This window comes from Venturia canescens, chromosome 4, assembly GCF_019457755.1.
Source record: "Venturia canescens isolate UGA chromosome 4, ASM1945775v1, whole genome shotgun sequence".
NCBI classification, from domain to species: Eukaryota; Metazoa; Arthropoda; class Insecta; order Hymenoptera; family Ichneumonidae; genus Venturia; species Venturia canescens.
The window spans coordinates 18,656,393-18,671,626 of NC_057424.1; the positions used below are offsets into that span (position 1 = coordinate 18,656,393).

The 15,234-nt window shown below is 44.5% G+C and overlaps 1 protein-coding gene across 2 annotated transcripts in view; it reads left to right on the plus strand.

The window, feature by feature from the left end:
• Positions 1–15,234, plus strand: part of LOC122409273 (diacylglycerol lipase-beta-like) — a 135,223-nt gene that overhangs the window by 75,061 nt on the left and 44,928 nt on the right. For both annotated transcript variants that reach the window (XM_043416686.1, XM_043416688.1), the window contains one exon: positions 7,701–7,974. In XM_043416686.1, coding sequence (XP_043272621.1) covers positions 7,701–7,974 — 274 coding nt within the window. The remainder of the gene's footprint in view (positions 1–7,700; positions 7,975–15,234) is intronic.

The window sequence follows — 15,234 nt, forward strand, 5'->3', positions numbered from 1 at the left end:
TGTTTATTGATTTCTTTATATAAATTTTAAACATCATCGAACTTTGCTTTTACCGCGAGCCTCGGAAGCCACGAAAATTGTATTTTTTACCATTTTTTCTTATTGTTAGCGAGTTTGTTACGACGCGGGGGGATAAACCGAAGGAATTTGGATATCCGAAAGACCACGAAAGATCGTGATCCCTGTTGAAGGGGAGAAATGTTCACGGTTGAGCAATGATATCGTGTCTCGTGAGAGTCACCGGGACGTTTTCGTCTGCGTGAATAATAAAACGTGCGCGCAGGAGTCCTTTCCTCTCGGCAAATCCTTCACTCCGTATACTCGAGTGTCATTCTTTTCCTGCCCGCGGATAACCCAAGTAGTATACTTTCTGCTCAATATTTGTTCAGTCGCATCTACGAGTTTTGATATGTGGGGGGGGGGGGGCGCTGATCGCAATTTTTCTCTTTCATTTTAGCTGCTTTTTATCGGTTCCGATGCACCGCTAATGGAATACTGTATGGATGCGCAGTTATCCTTCGGAAATAGAGAGAAAAAAGTAGTAAGAAATAAGATTGCTCCCTTTCTCAGTAAAATAAAGAGAAAGAGAAAGTTGCAAGAATTTCTTCGGCGCATGAGGAGCGCGAGGCCTCAATTGTTATAACATAATTAGCAGTAATCGCGAAGAAAACAGTGAGTGTAAGAAAGAAGGAAAAAACAAAGGGATAGAGAATGGCGGTGCATCGCCCAGAATCCTTGCCTGCAAACCATTCATTCTCCATTTGTTCTCCATCGTCGTGCCCTCTCTTCCTTTTCACACCCATTCATTCACGGATTTAATAGTCTTCTCAGAAACTTGACCCCCATATTTCTCGTTCCTTGCTCCCCGTGTCCTTTCCTCCTTTTCAAAATGTCCTCTTTATTCTTTGTACTTTGAGCATTCGAACCGTAGAATAAGTGTTTTATTTTTCATCAGTTTCCCAATCGTTCGACAGCATTTAAATAAAATGAGTAAAAGTCGAATGAGCAGTCGTGAGACACTCGTGAGGAAGTTCTGAAAACATTCGAACGATTTCTCGTACGCGTGAAATGAACACATTTTTTTTTGGAAATATTATTGACGTTAATTGCAGCACAATAATACATGAGCAGGCTGGTGTAAGAATTTAAAAAATTTCATAATTCGACCAGCTGTATTGACTTGTTTAAGAGACTCGTAATCTCGGTGTTCAAGGAGCATATTTCTCTTTTTTATTTTTCTCAGTATGTATGCTCAACATCTAATTATCTTGTAGTTACACACAGACACGCACGCACGTACATTTGTGTGTGTAAACTCAGATGAATGTTTCTATAACGGCGGCCACGTCACTTGCAATTAGTACGTCAGTCATGAACGCACAAAGACAATCATCGGTTTTATACATACCGCGCGGCTTACAATAGAGAATCGAACCATAAGCAGTTCCCGTATGCACAGGAGGGTCACCGGCGATCTCTCCGTCGCGCTCTTCCCCCCGCCCCTCTCTCTCTCTCGCTCTCTCTTTCACTTTTTTAACCGTCGGTAAACGTCGGTCTCGTTAGTCCTCGTTGTAGAGATTCATGATTTGTGAGTCACGCGAGTTACTCAATATCGTAACATAAACGTATCGATCTTATTAGCCTTTTCCTCCTCCTCGTTCTCCTCTGCTATTCTCTCTCTCTCTCTCTCTCTCTCTCTCTCTCTCTCTCTCTCTCTCTCTCTCTCTCTCTCTCTCCTCCCTCCTACACCATCGCTCTCGTCATATAGTCGTCGTTGGTTAAATCGAAGCTCGATCGGTTCGGGCTGCTGGCCTGCGAACAGATTCTTCCGCTCTCTCTGTCACCGTCCTCAACTTTCTCTCCGTATATTTCTTTCTTTCACTCGCTCGATTACCTTCTTCATGCTCTTCTTGTCATCTTATCTTCCTCGCCGAAGCTCTCCTTCTCTAGCTCTCTCCTGGATTATATTCTCGTATCTTCATCACTCTAATTCGTTTAGATGGTAGAAACATACGAGGAACATGATACTTGTTGACCTTAGTCATGCTCGATCAGCATAATCATGTATCTCACATCCTTTCATCTGTCTGCCTCCATTTTTTCTGTTCTCTCTCTCTCTCTCTCTCTCTCTCTCTGTTTCTTTTCATAAATTCTCCTCTAGTGGGCTCGACTGCCTTGGAATTAGACAATTGCTCTGGGTCTCGATCTAATAACGAGTAGAGCAGAGATAAATGCATTCAATGGACAAAAGGAAAAGCATCTTCTTATCCTCGCCACGTCACTCTCGCTACACTTTATTTTTCATATCGCCTTAGCCTGGGAGCTCGAGTCTTGATATTAGACGTGAGTTGTTTTACGATATTTCATAAACTTTTTAATTATTATCTAATGTAAAAAAAGTGGCTTTGAGTTCGCAATCGTCGCAAATCATCGTTCCATGATTTATCAAAAAAGCTTTGGTCGAAGTTTTGCTTGTTACAGAACTGAGCTTATCGTGTTTCGGACACTGCTTTTTCGAGATGTTTTCTCAAAATGCTGCTTGTGCGCAAGTGTCTCGATGTTAGATTTTTTCAAATTTCCCACCTTTTCAATGTGTTTTCGTGACTTTGTTGAAAAGTTTTTCTCGCTGTCGAACCATCCGAAAGCACGTTCGCACTTGACCACTTTTCTGTCACTGTCGAAAGCTCGTACTAGAAAAAGGGAAGAGAAAGAAATGAGGGAAAAAGCGAGAGGCAGAGGAGCAGCGGGCGAGAGCGAATCATAACTATTCGAAGGTAGGAGTAATACGTGAAGCGTGTTGGCCGTTCGCTCGAACGAGCTCCGCGATGCGTTAAATTAAAGTTCAACCCCCGCGAACGCGAGCGAGATAGTAAAAGAGGAAGAACGAAGGAAGAGACGACAGCTGCTAGGGTATAACTAGTACGAGGGACCGAAACGCGACGATAGGGACACGCCGCGATCTTCTCGTGTAGGCAGATTGAATCCGTGACTTTTCATCGCCGCGCGAGAACCTCCCGTGCCTTTTTTATGGCTAACGGAGACATGGACATTAATTGAATTTTTTTCACCAAGTACAAACAAATATTGTTAAGCGTCGTGACAACGCTGCTCGAACGTGGCTCTTTTTCTGTTTCGTCTGATTATTTTCTCGCTTTCTTAAAAAACGTGTGATTCTTCTGTGTCCGGGGGATTGACGAAGGCGAATTAATTTCGGCTGTCTTTCACATTCGTTGTCGCACAGCAGAGAATAAAAAATTCGGCGGTCTTGTCGCGTGTGGGGAATCAATCGGCCCTTTTCGACAAAAACTTTTTCCCGCGTCACACATTTCGAGCGAAACGAATTTCCCGCAGTAAATGCAATTCATTGAATCATTAATGATTTTCGCTATTGCTACCTCCGCTAGCGGAATCCGAGTAATTTCGCTCGGTTCGGGGTTCCCGGACATAAAAAACGAAACTTTTAGCATCGGCGATGAGTTCGATTTAGCAGGATCCCTAAGAAATAGTGTTCGTAAGATCGTTGTCGAGGGGGAAGGGTAACCCTTTCTCACTTAAATCGAAATAAAGCTCGAGATTCCGTGTATCTCTTTCTAAGTTTCCACCCTCTTGGAAGTGCGATCTCGAGTGAGTTCGGAGGAAAAGTTGACGAGGAGGTTGGAAGAGGGGGGGGCGTCGAGGGAGGGGGGGGGGGGATGGAGGAGTATAGAGGAAGATTTGGAGCCCTGGATCGGGACCGCAGCTATCTCGCTCTGCCTTGATGTTTGTTTTACATCTTGGGGGTGTCTCTTTCCAGGCTTCTCTTTGCTCTTAATATTCTCTCCTTCTTTCGCATGCACACAAACACACATTTAAGGATACGTAGGCGAAGTTTCTTCTCCTTCTCATCTCTGTACATATCAGGCGTCCCTTACCGAGCTCTTCGTCTCGGTCTTTCTCTTATTCTTCATCCGTATATCTCTTTCTTTTCTACAGCAGGAGCAGCGGCAGGCCGGCGTGCTTACTCAACATCCAGCATAGCAGTATACGCGTTCCACCTCGTCTCTCTTTTCTCTCTTATCCGTTTTTTCCTCGATCCGTTTTCTCTTTCCAGTGACCAAGGGGTGAGCAGGGGCTGGGGGAGCGGGGGGAGGGTTGTCGAAGCGGAAGGGGTGCTCCTTCGCTCCGGTAACGAGAGGAGAAACACCCTCGCTACTTTTAATCGACCCGCGCTTTCTTCTGCTTACACATACCTATCGTACAGAGCCTCCCGCTTTTCTGTTCTCTCGCTCTTTTCCACGCTCTCTCTCTCTCTCTCTCTCTCTTGGCCGTTCTCCCTCGCCGTCTCTCTCCCACTCCATCCCCTTAGTCTCTCGTTCGTTTTCGCCTCTCGTATACTCTCGACGTACTCCTCATCTCCATCTCTGGTGCGCACGGCCCGCTGGTACCACCTTCAGGGTAGGGGGTACATTCTCACAGCCACCCTTACAACGCTACCCTTGCCTCAGACTCTCTAAACCCACCACCATCGAAACCACCCCCTCGCTTCTTTCCTTCTATCAAATCTTTTCTCCCTCTCGCCTTCTCTCTCCCTCTCTTTCTCTCTTCTTTTCGCCCTCTATTTCGCGTTCTCCACAAGTACTTCTTTCTTACCCCCTCGCTCATCTCTTCTTCTCTTCCTTTCCTCGTGCTAATCGCCCGTCGTCTCTCTTCCGCTTGCTTCTCTTTCTTCCTCCCTCTGCTTCACGTTTTTACATCCACGGAGTGTATCCTTTCTCTCAGTTTCTCCTGCCTTCTCCCTCCGCCTCTCTCTCTCTCTCTCAACATGCTTTTTTCTCTCTTTCTTCCCCATCCCAATACCCCTGTTTCCAGCCCCTCATCCAACGCTCTTGCCTCATCTTTATTACCCAACCCATTCCTCTCTCCCACCACTGTACTTGACATGTACGTATAAAGTAAGGGCGTTGTCTTTGCATTACGAAACGCTCTTTGGCCTTTTTTACCTATTACTTTTCCCTTTGCCCTCCGCCTTACGCCTGCGTGTGCGTATGTGCGAGGCTCCAAAAATTAAGAAAAATCCGCTGTACCGTGTATGCGAGAGTTCGCGTTTTTAATCACGCTCTAATTTTTCCATTTTCTTGAGCATCGATGCAAGCGTGCTTTTATTCGTATTTTTTGGATTCGTCAATCTTGAATCCAGGATTATTCTGCAAACTGACAACTTTTCTTACCCCCGAAAACTTAATCGTCCCTTAATTTCGGCGACGCAACTATTGCCGGCCGTTGCTCGACCGAGTTCTTTGACGAAAGAATAAAAGCCGAAGGTTCCAAGCGAACAATCACGCTTTCCACGACCGTCATAATCGACGATCGGGGAGGCGCATCGAATGAATATTCATCGGAAGGGTAGTTTCTAGTGTATCAGAATAAATTTAAAAAATTGTATTCGCTTTGATTCGCGTCCTCGAAACGGAGAACACCGAGATGAAAACAAAAAACCTCAAGTCGTCGAAGAAACGTGGTAATTGGCATTTCGATCAAAGGCACTGAGACAAGAGATTTTCATAGATAACGTGCACACACAGATGAAAAGAAAGATAAAATAAAGCAAAAACAAATCGAATTATAAGGCAAAATTCAGGATATCGCAGAGTGAAGAAAAAGAGGAAAGAAAACAACCAAGAGCGAGAGAAAATCCGCTCTCGTACTCATACTAGAGTTCTCAAACGGAGTTTTACCGATAGACAAAGAAGATTGAGTGCAGCTGTCGGCAAACTATGCTTCTGGATTCTGCGACTCTCTCTCTCTCTCTCTCTCTCCCTCTTTCTCACTTTTTATCTCCGTGCTCTCGTTGGCTTCTGCATATAGGGTCGGAAGTGCTCGGATGCGAATACTCCATACGTTTCTACGAGGAAAGACGTATAACCCAGCTGCATCTTTCTCTCTCGCACCGTGTCTCGCTTTCTCGATTCTCTCCAGTATATTCAGTATGTAAGGATAGTTTCGCGGTTTATGACCGATTACCCAGGGGGGCCGAGGTCGTAACGTAACTGCGAGCGCGTAACGCACACGTATTCTAGACCAACTGCGTGTTATATATAAATATATCCATGCACAAATATGTATATAAACATAAACATATTGTCTACACGAATATATCTATAGCGTGCTGGGTATAGATATACATGTATAATTGCACACGTATACATGGTTTAAATCTTTTGTACGAATACGTAGAATTCACGTACGTTACTTTACGCGTCGAACAGACAGTTTCTTTTTTCCCTTTCTTTCTTTCTGTTTCCACGTGAACAACACGCGAGTTATTTCACCATGAAAAGAGGAAAAAACATTCGCACACCCTCGTGTACTCGAGCTAGGAAAACGTCGAATGGATAGACACTCTTCTTTTCTCTCTCTCTCTCTCTCTCTCTCTCTCTCTCTCTCTCTCTCTGGCTCCTTCGTTCTCTCCGTTTCCCGCCAGCGATGGTCCAGAAAATTTCTCAAGCACTCAAATCGTTGCTCGTACCAACATCTTGGCCTGTAATACGTATGTATATACTGCAAATGCATGCCTGTAGATTCAAACTGACTTTATGTACTCTCTTTTATAGACGAGTTATTTAGTGTACGTGTGTAGGTTCGCATGGGTTGAGGGTATTGAGAATTCAGATATTTTTTGTAACATGCGGTCATGGGCTCGTGGAAACCAGCTTAAATGCTCGTTTTACTCCCGTGTCTCATATTATGTCTTCGCACGTTTTGTTTTTTGTTTTTTTTCTTTTTTTTTCTCAAATACCTGCATTAACAACGTTTTCGGTCTTAAAGTGTATTCACACCTATTTTTGTATGTTTAATAATCAGAGGAAATTTCTCTGTTCAAAGTTTATTTATTCTCAATTGAATCGGCGAATCCGAGGGCTCGAAAAATTGAGAAATGATGAAGAATTGTGGTGAGGAAATGCAGGATCGCCGGTGATTGTTGAGAAATTTCTCCTTTTTTTGTAATGTTTGCTTCGGGCGAGCCTTTTGCAATCGTCTTTCGAGTTTTTTTGACTGAATATCTTCGCATTGACTCACCCACGTGTTCATACTCAATGATTTTAAGTTGTAAACCAACATGCAGTCCAGTTAAAATGAAACAATTGAAGAGAGCCCAGGGAGACACTACCATCTCCGCTCTTTTCTCTGGACTTTCACTTCGTGGTCCAGGGAACACGTTGTGTGACGATGCACGACGACGTGGTTCCCACAAGTGGTGAACGACAGCCAGCACACATAGACACACACTGGCTCGCTGTCAGGGCTCAAGTGGGAGAGACAACAGAAAATATTTTTCCTACTTTCTTTCTCTTTCCATTTTTGAATTTATTTTATTGCGGATATACCTCCACGTTCATCTAGTTTTTAGGAAAATTGGATTTTTGCGGATCGCTCGTAATACAACTTTCCTCGTGCACTCCGTTCGACGACATTTTTACTGCTTAATTATTTGGATTTTTTATTTGAGATTGGAATAAATAAATGAATGTAAATAATGACTGATAACAGGCTAAAATCTTTATTAAAAAAAACGTAAAAAACGATAGGAAATCGAAACTCACGGGGCAATTTTTCTTCGATAAAACGATTCATTTTTAACCACTTTTGATTGAATGTAATTGCGCGTTCAAGTTCTGATAGGAGCCGAAACGATTTGATCAATCTTTCATTTTTGTTTGCAGCCTCAACTCATTTTCTTGTTGCTCCACACTCGATGAACGCGGTTCCGAGTCTCGCTTCCAATGGCAAATTTAACATCGAACGATCCATACACGTCGGGCCCGTCGTTGTCTGTTTATTTGGCCACCGGTCGATCGTGCTCACTAGCGTGGCACAGAAAAACCGGTGTAATTGGAAGGCACGACCCTTTCGCCGTGTGGCTGGAACTGTGATTATAACAGTTGGATTCCACGGAATAGGAGATAAGTGGATTTTGAGGAACAACCAATTTGCGAGGTAACGGCTCTCCTGATTGATCATAAAAACGTGCTGTTCCAAACTACCCCAGCTTCGGCTAAACATCGATGATCGAAATGCGGAAAATTTTTCATTTCCATTCGTGCTCTTCGTTTTTCTACGCGGATTAACGCGGTTCCGAAATTTCCAATTTTTCAGTCGTTCAACCAGCACGTTTCCCTCATAAACTATCCACAATGTTTCATTGTTAATTTAGTAAGTAATGAAAAAAAAAAACGATGAACGCGACTATTGAAAAGTTTTACGAGCCCGAAGCGTTCTTTCAGTTCACTGACTTTCTTCTGAATCCCATTAATCGATTTGACGAAAGTAAATACGAAAAATTTCTCGTTTGGAACTAAAATATTCCACGAAATGTTATTTTTTATTGAACGATCTTATTCCCAGGGCACCCGACCATCGTTGAATTATTGAATTTTCAATAGTCAAATTTTCAATTGAAAAAAGCAATGAACGCGAGAGCAGTACCGGCATTTCCGTTCGTTCAATATTTCATTTCGAACGACTCATATAATTAATGTTCAATCAAGCATCATTTGTTAGCTCATCGTTGAATCCATTTGCTCTATCCTGTGGAGATTTCACCGTTGGAAATGTGGGCGATAAGTGTGTGTCTCCTAGCGGTACATCGAAGGGCAAAGTTTCTCGTCTGGAACGAGACGTCTCGCTTTTTCTACTCGAGAATTGAGGGAGCTTGTACACGTACGTGGGAAAGCTTCGGAAGATGAGGAAACGCATGGTCCACTTCGCAGAATTTCCCGAAAGTATTTCGAAAATTTCATGAATTTTATTGGTCAGCCTAAATTCAGATAAAAATCATGAACGTTCAGTTCACGAAAAGATGAAAACGAATGGAACATTGATGACAAAAATCGGCATATTTGAAGCGTAAAAAAAAATATGAGGAGGGTATCGTTAGCGAAACAGTTTTTCGTGAATGCTCCTAAGTTGCTTGAACGTTTGAGTTGTTCCGTTTGTTTTATTTCGTCGAATCACTGAAAACTCTTTTCCTGAAGCGTGAGAGAATGGTAGAGAGACTCGTTCATGGCAAAAGTCGTCGTCGACGTCGCCGTCGTCGAGATTTCCCGGAGTGGAAGCAATTAGAGAGAGCCTCGGAAAGCAAAGAGAGCAGGTCCGAGAAGAGCTGCGAAAAAGGAGGAATCGCGGCTAAAGAAAAAAGCATGAAATGCAAAGGACGCCGGAAACGTTAGTTTATTGAAGGGGAAACTGTAAATCTTTCGTTCGCGGAAGGTGAAGAGACGAAATGCCAAACCTCCACGCTGCGTTACATCTGAAACGTGCAAAAAGGCGCAAGTAACACGATTTGACAGAGAAAGTCATGTGACCATGGACTTTTCGTTCGGCAGAATTGAGAGTACGCGATGAAAAGAAAGACTGTGTGGATGAGGAGCGACAGATCTATTTTCCAATGTGACCACTCTGTGACGACAACGGGATCATTAACTCCTTCGCGGTCCGCCAATCACTACCGATCTCTTCCATCAACCGGATCTTCTCGATCTATCTCTCCTTTTTCTTTATCGTTATATACTCTGCACAACATTTCTCTGCCCCCTCCTTTTTCTCTATTTTTCTTTCCTCCTTTTCACGCTAATGGAAAAAAATCAGCATCTAGATTCTCCGCTAGAGCTGTTCGAAATCACCGATCCATTTCGCCAAATGTCCCCCTTTTGATTCTTCGTTACCAACGACACGAATAACTTGTATTTTCCTCCGCCTCCAGCGGTTACAAGTTTTTTTTTTCTCTCATAAAGTCGCGATTTTCGTAAATTAAGAAATGACAGGAATGAACGAATATATTTCTCTACGGGGAAAACAGCGGAAGCGCTTTTCATTTCTGGTATTAAATCCAAAGCAAAATATTCTCGGAGGAAGCAAGGAATCGCACACAGTCCAGTTAAAAATTCAATTTTTCCTCGGTTCGTAGATGCCGAACTAAAAAATTTGAGCGATCCTCCGAAAGCCGGATTTTCAGTGCAACTGTACCCGAATTTATAAAGAAAAAATCGCCATTTGACAAATCGTTTTTTGTTCAGTAACATTATTAATGAACTTTGCTGAGTGATAAGAAGGAAAAACGCCCCCGGGATACGGGGGAAGATTAGCTGAGAAAAGGTGAGTTTTTCCCAGCATTTTGGAAGGGTATACACGTGTAGGGATGGAGGGAGTGCAATATTCGCTGCTATTTTATTTGGTCACTGCCCACACGCGTTCACCCTCGTCCAATAACCTTAGCAGGATTTTCCTCGAGTTTGCAAGAGCATGCGGAGCGATGTTGTTTTTTTTTCGGCGGTAGAGGGTTGTGTGCGAGGGGGGAAAAGAGAGCTGGAACCGAGGAGAAGCGTTTTTCCTCACTGGAAAGCAAAGGGAGAAGAGAAAGAGAGGAAGAAAGGAAGCGAGAGAGGGACGCTAGAGCGCAGAGGGGGCGGGTTTGACCATGGATCTCTAGAAAATGGTGGAACGAGAGTTATACGTGTACCAACAGCAGGGTGAGAATCCGCAAGGGTACTGGTGGGATATATGAAGAAAGAGAGACTCATAAAGAAAGACGAAAGGGGGAGAGAGAGAGAGAGAGAGAGAGAGTCGAAGAGAGCTGGAAAATTGAGAGGAACGGTTGAAAAGAGGGTAAAAAAGAGAGCGAGCTGGCGCGGGGGTTGAAACGGAAAAAGAGGGATCGTGGAGTGAGCAGCGGGTGGTGAATAAGCTGGCGAAGAGGGGGCGCAGGGGAAGGAAGGGAGAAGGTGAGAAAGAGGAAGCGAAAGAGGGACCGAGAGGGAGCGAGCGAAACACGGAAGTGGGGTGCTGTGGAAAGATGCGGAGGGTTGGAAAATGCGCGAGGCTTTTCTCTCCCTCATTTACTTCCTTCTGATGTGAGAGAGGGTTGGAACTGATGCTGAGAAACTCCTCTCTTTCCTTTCTCTCTCGTGCGCCGCGTTCGTGCATCCCGAGCGTTGAAATCTCCAACTATTCAAAACCGCAGCTCCGATAAAGATTACGAAAACGTGTACCGACTAGCGCGCCTTTCTGTCTGACGATCATTGACCAGCATCACTGCTTCTTTTTTTTCCTATTTTATTTAACCATCTCCGCGCACCCCGTCAAACCATAACCGACCCTTCTCTGCGAAGATATTCGAAAATGACAGAAGAAACGGTGCCGGCATCCAAAGACTTCAGTCCGGCCTGCGATCCCTCTATTTCCTTCCTCTCTCGAACTATCAAAGTTGGCAATATTTCGATGAATTTTTCATCAATTTTTTCTTCGAAATCAATTACCCGCGTATGGATATTTGTATCGATGTGAGATTTGTCTTTTCATATCGAATCGTGTGTCATTACCCTTAACAGAAACGTCACAAGTAAGCTCGAAATGTATCATTTTTAATTGCCCATAATCACGGTGTTTGAAAGTCTTCAAGCGCGAGTACGGAGAAGTACACGTGTCTTGGCCGCATCTCTACGAAGCTGTATACCATTTTTCCGTAGTCTATACATACACGTATGTGCAACGGCATGTACGAGTTTCATCTGAACGTTATGGAACAGATAGATCGAGAGCGATTAAGAAATCCGTGATGGGCATTGTGCTCTCTCCCGATCTCTTTGTCAGTCTCTCTCTCTCTCTCTCCTCGTGTTTTTGGCTCTCTCTTCCTCGCTCCCGCTTTTCTTCATGTATCGTCGTTACGTCTCACGTAGTCTTGTATTCGCGTACACACATGTGTGAGCATCTGAGACGCCGATGTATAAAGCTGGGAGTGAGTTTCTCGTGGCCGCCCCGGGGTCGTGGCCTGCCCTCTCTGCAGCATCCAACTCTTCTTCTTCTTCTTCTTCTTATTCGTCTTCTGTTCCGGCACAATAATCTTCTACTCGCACATACGTATCACGTGTGTGCTCTGCTATTCTTCAAGGAGGATCTCAAACGGACCAAGAGAACGGGGGACTGAGAGAGAGAGAAGGAGAAGAAGCGAGTGGAAAAGGAAGGTAAAGAATGAGGCAGAAAAAGAGGATTTCAAGGGTGCATCGCCCTAACAATTTCTACGTTATATCCGGGAGTATTAAACCGTAATATATTTTTCAATTTATTTATCAACAGGACACGAGGAATGTTACTTTCCTTTTGTTTTAGCGGGTTTAACACACATTTTCAGTCCCCGTCTTCTCTTTGTTTCCAAGCGAACTGGCGTGATATTATTCGTATTTTTATTCCGTAAATCAGCCTCAAGCTCCGAGCAGTAAACAGCGAGACAGAGGTTTGGTACAAGAAAAAAAGAGAGAGAAATAATATTCTCTTACTGACTTCCATCACACAATCGTCATCAACGGATGGGACTCGTGTATTAAGAAGCGAAAAGGCTCTTAGCCGACGGCCACAGTCACGAGGTATCCAGGAACATGAGAAGAACGAAGATGAAAAAAAGAGGAGTAAGAGTCGGTGGGGGCGCCGGCGGCGGGGGTGGAAGACGGAAAAACATCAGAGAGCCAAAACCACAGTCGAATCGCTTCACCAGATCGGCGCTATATTTTCTGCCGATCTCTGACTCGCGTCATCATCCAGCATCGTCCGGCGCGGGAGAGGCACATTATACGGGCGAGAGAAAAGGAAGCCTGCCTCGGCCACGTGGATGCATGGTGAAGGGCGAGGAAGGAGCGGCACGGGGAAAGGCTCGCTGCTGAGGACGTCGGCTGCCCACTCGCTCGAGCCTCAAAGCTCAAAGTTTAAACGAAAAGCAGTTAGGAAGTCACGTGTTTTGTGGTCAAGACAACCAGCCACGGCTTTGCGCACCTTCTTCGAGCATGATCCGCGCGCGGTGAAGCTGTACACTCGCTGCCCCAGCGGTCGCGCTCCAGACTCATTGAAAACAGCGATTTTTCAAATTTACCAAAATCCATATCGTTAGACGCTTTTACTCGACGATTCCCTGTTTATAAGATATTCCCAAGATCGGAGACACCGCAAATTTGGAATTGCGATCAGCTGTGCCGCGAGGACTCGTCACCGCGCGTCGTCCCCTCCTTCTCGAACGCATTGACCGAAATCAACGAATCGATGGGCCGAGATTTTCCTTCGGGAAATTTCGCATGATCCCAATTCCCTGAGGCTTTTAGCGAGGCTTTTAGTCACGGATTTCAAAACACTCGGAGCGTAGACGCGAACTCCTTCCTATTTTTCGTCCCTCTTCGTCAAGAACCCGACGCACTCGTTTCACACGTTTTCTCGGCAATCGTCCCCAACGGAAATATCCGCAATGTGAGTAAAAACTGAAGTCATTACTGGGATGCCAGAGATGCGCAGAGCTCGCCCATTCCATACAGCACCTCGCCCGCCGCACCCGTCTGTATATCCTTCGCATCGCTGTTTACGCGAGAAACAAAAGAAAAATAAGAATTCGACTCCTTCGCGGATGCAGTGTTCTCGAGAAAGATCATGAGCACGCTTGTCTTCTCGTCATTGGTCTCGTCGTCGTCATCGTCATCGTCATCGTCGTCACGAGGACTGCGGTCGCCGGAACGGACGCCGCCGTCTCATCTCGCGCCGGGCCAATCAGCCTCGTAATCACCAGTGTACCCCGCTGCTGTTCCTCCTTCTGCGCCTGCTGCTGCACAGATTCTGCCGTGCCGGTTGTTCCTTCGCTCCGAGAGAAAGAGACTTTTTTTTAATAAGAGAGAAAGAAAGATGTGCCACTGCGCCCACGCGGGATTGTAAGACTGTATGACGAACTGCCTTAAGAACGTCCCTCTCGTCGATGCTGCTCGGAATCATTTGCTCCTTGAAGAAACTCTGCACTCTTACCTCGCCTCTCCGCGTGCGTCGATGGTGAAATTTCGCAAAGCATGCGATTTTATTCTGCATTAATCGCGCCTCAATTTTTTCGTGATGGGCGTTCTGACGGAATTCTGTGTTTGTAACATTATTGGAATAATTTATAGCCAAAAGTACGTTTTCATTCAAATTTGCGAATATTTCGTGACATTTATCCAATAAACGTTCCGCGAGTCAATCACGACTTGTTTCGAACTCCTTCGATTTTCTTCAGTTTTTTTTACACTCCGCTTGCACGTCCTCCAGTTTTATCATACGCGAAGAGTAAGATTTGAGAACGGTGAAGAAAGAGAGTGAAGAAAATAACGAACGAATTGCCATGCTAAGTTAACGCTCGTACGAAGAGAAAAGCTACATGCCTCTGCTCTTGATTTTCTCTGGCATGAGCTCTCTGTATATGTTGCTCATCAGAAAAGATCTCGTTTCTCCAATTATCTCTCTTCTCTCTCTCTCTCTCTCTCTTTGGCAAAATAATCCGTTGCATGGAGACTCGAACAACGACTTTTCTTGGAAGGCACACATCTGTGCTCTTTCCTCTCTCTTTTCTTCGCCATATTTAGTATACACATCTATACATGATGATAGAAATTCCACGTAACTGCGAGCCAAAGATTTCTCGTTCTCTCCTATGCATTTAATATCTTCTTGCACCAAAGCCATTTTTTGCTCATATCCTTCGAAGCGATGCTTTGAAAATGGGAATAAATGTCGTCGTCGTCATCACATTCTCGAGGCCAGCTCTCAAGCCTATCGGCGTGTGGCCAATTTGGCCAGAAAATTGTGAAAAAATAAGTTTAATCTACTGGAAAGGATGAAGATGTTAAAAAATCAGCTCATACGCATTTGTCGTTACTCCGCACTAAGATTGAAACATTGTTATCAAGACAAAGGAAAAGGTGAGCGTGGACAAAAATGGAGTCCTAAACGCCTTGAGAAGGGGCTCGGGGCGCCAGGCACATTCCATGATTACTGTATCTCTCGTAGTGAGATTCCCTTTTCTCTTTCCCTCTTTCCTCCTCTCTCTCTCTCTCTCTCTTTCGTATCTCCGGCTCTTCCCCCCGGCATACCGGGGATCATCCGGCATAATGGAATCGCGATGATTACACGCATTAAGCCGCGTGATATTGTGTACACTACCGGTGAGTATACGTTTTATACGGTTATACATAAGGTGGAGAGATTTCTCATCTTCTTACCACCTTAATTCGTCGTATTCGTCGTTTACGTCGTGACATCGTAAATAGTAGTTTCCAGTTTTCATACCTACGACAAGGAAATTGTTGGGCTGGGTCAAGCTCTTATTCGCTGATAACTTTCCTCTTTTTTCTTTCTATTTATTTTTTTTCTTCACACTATAATAAATCTAACATTCATTTGAAAATGGATTCCGCCATAAGT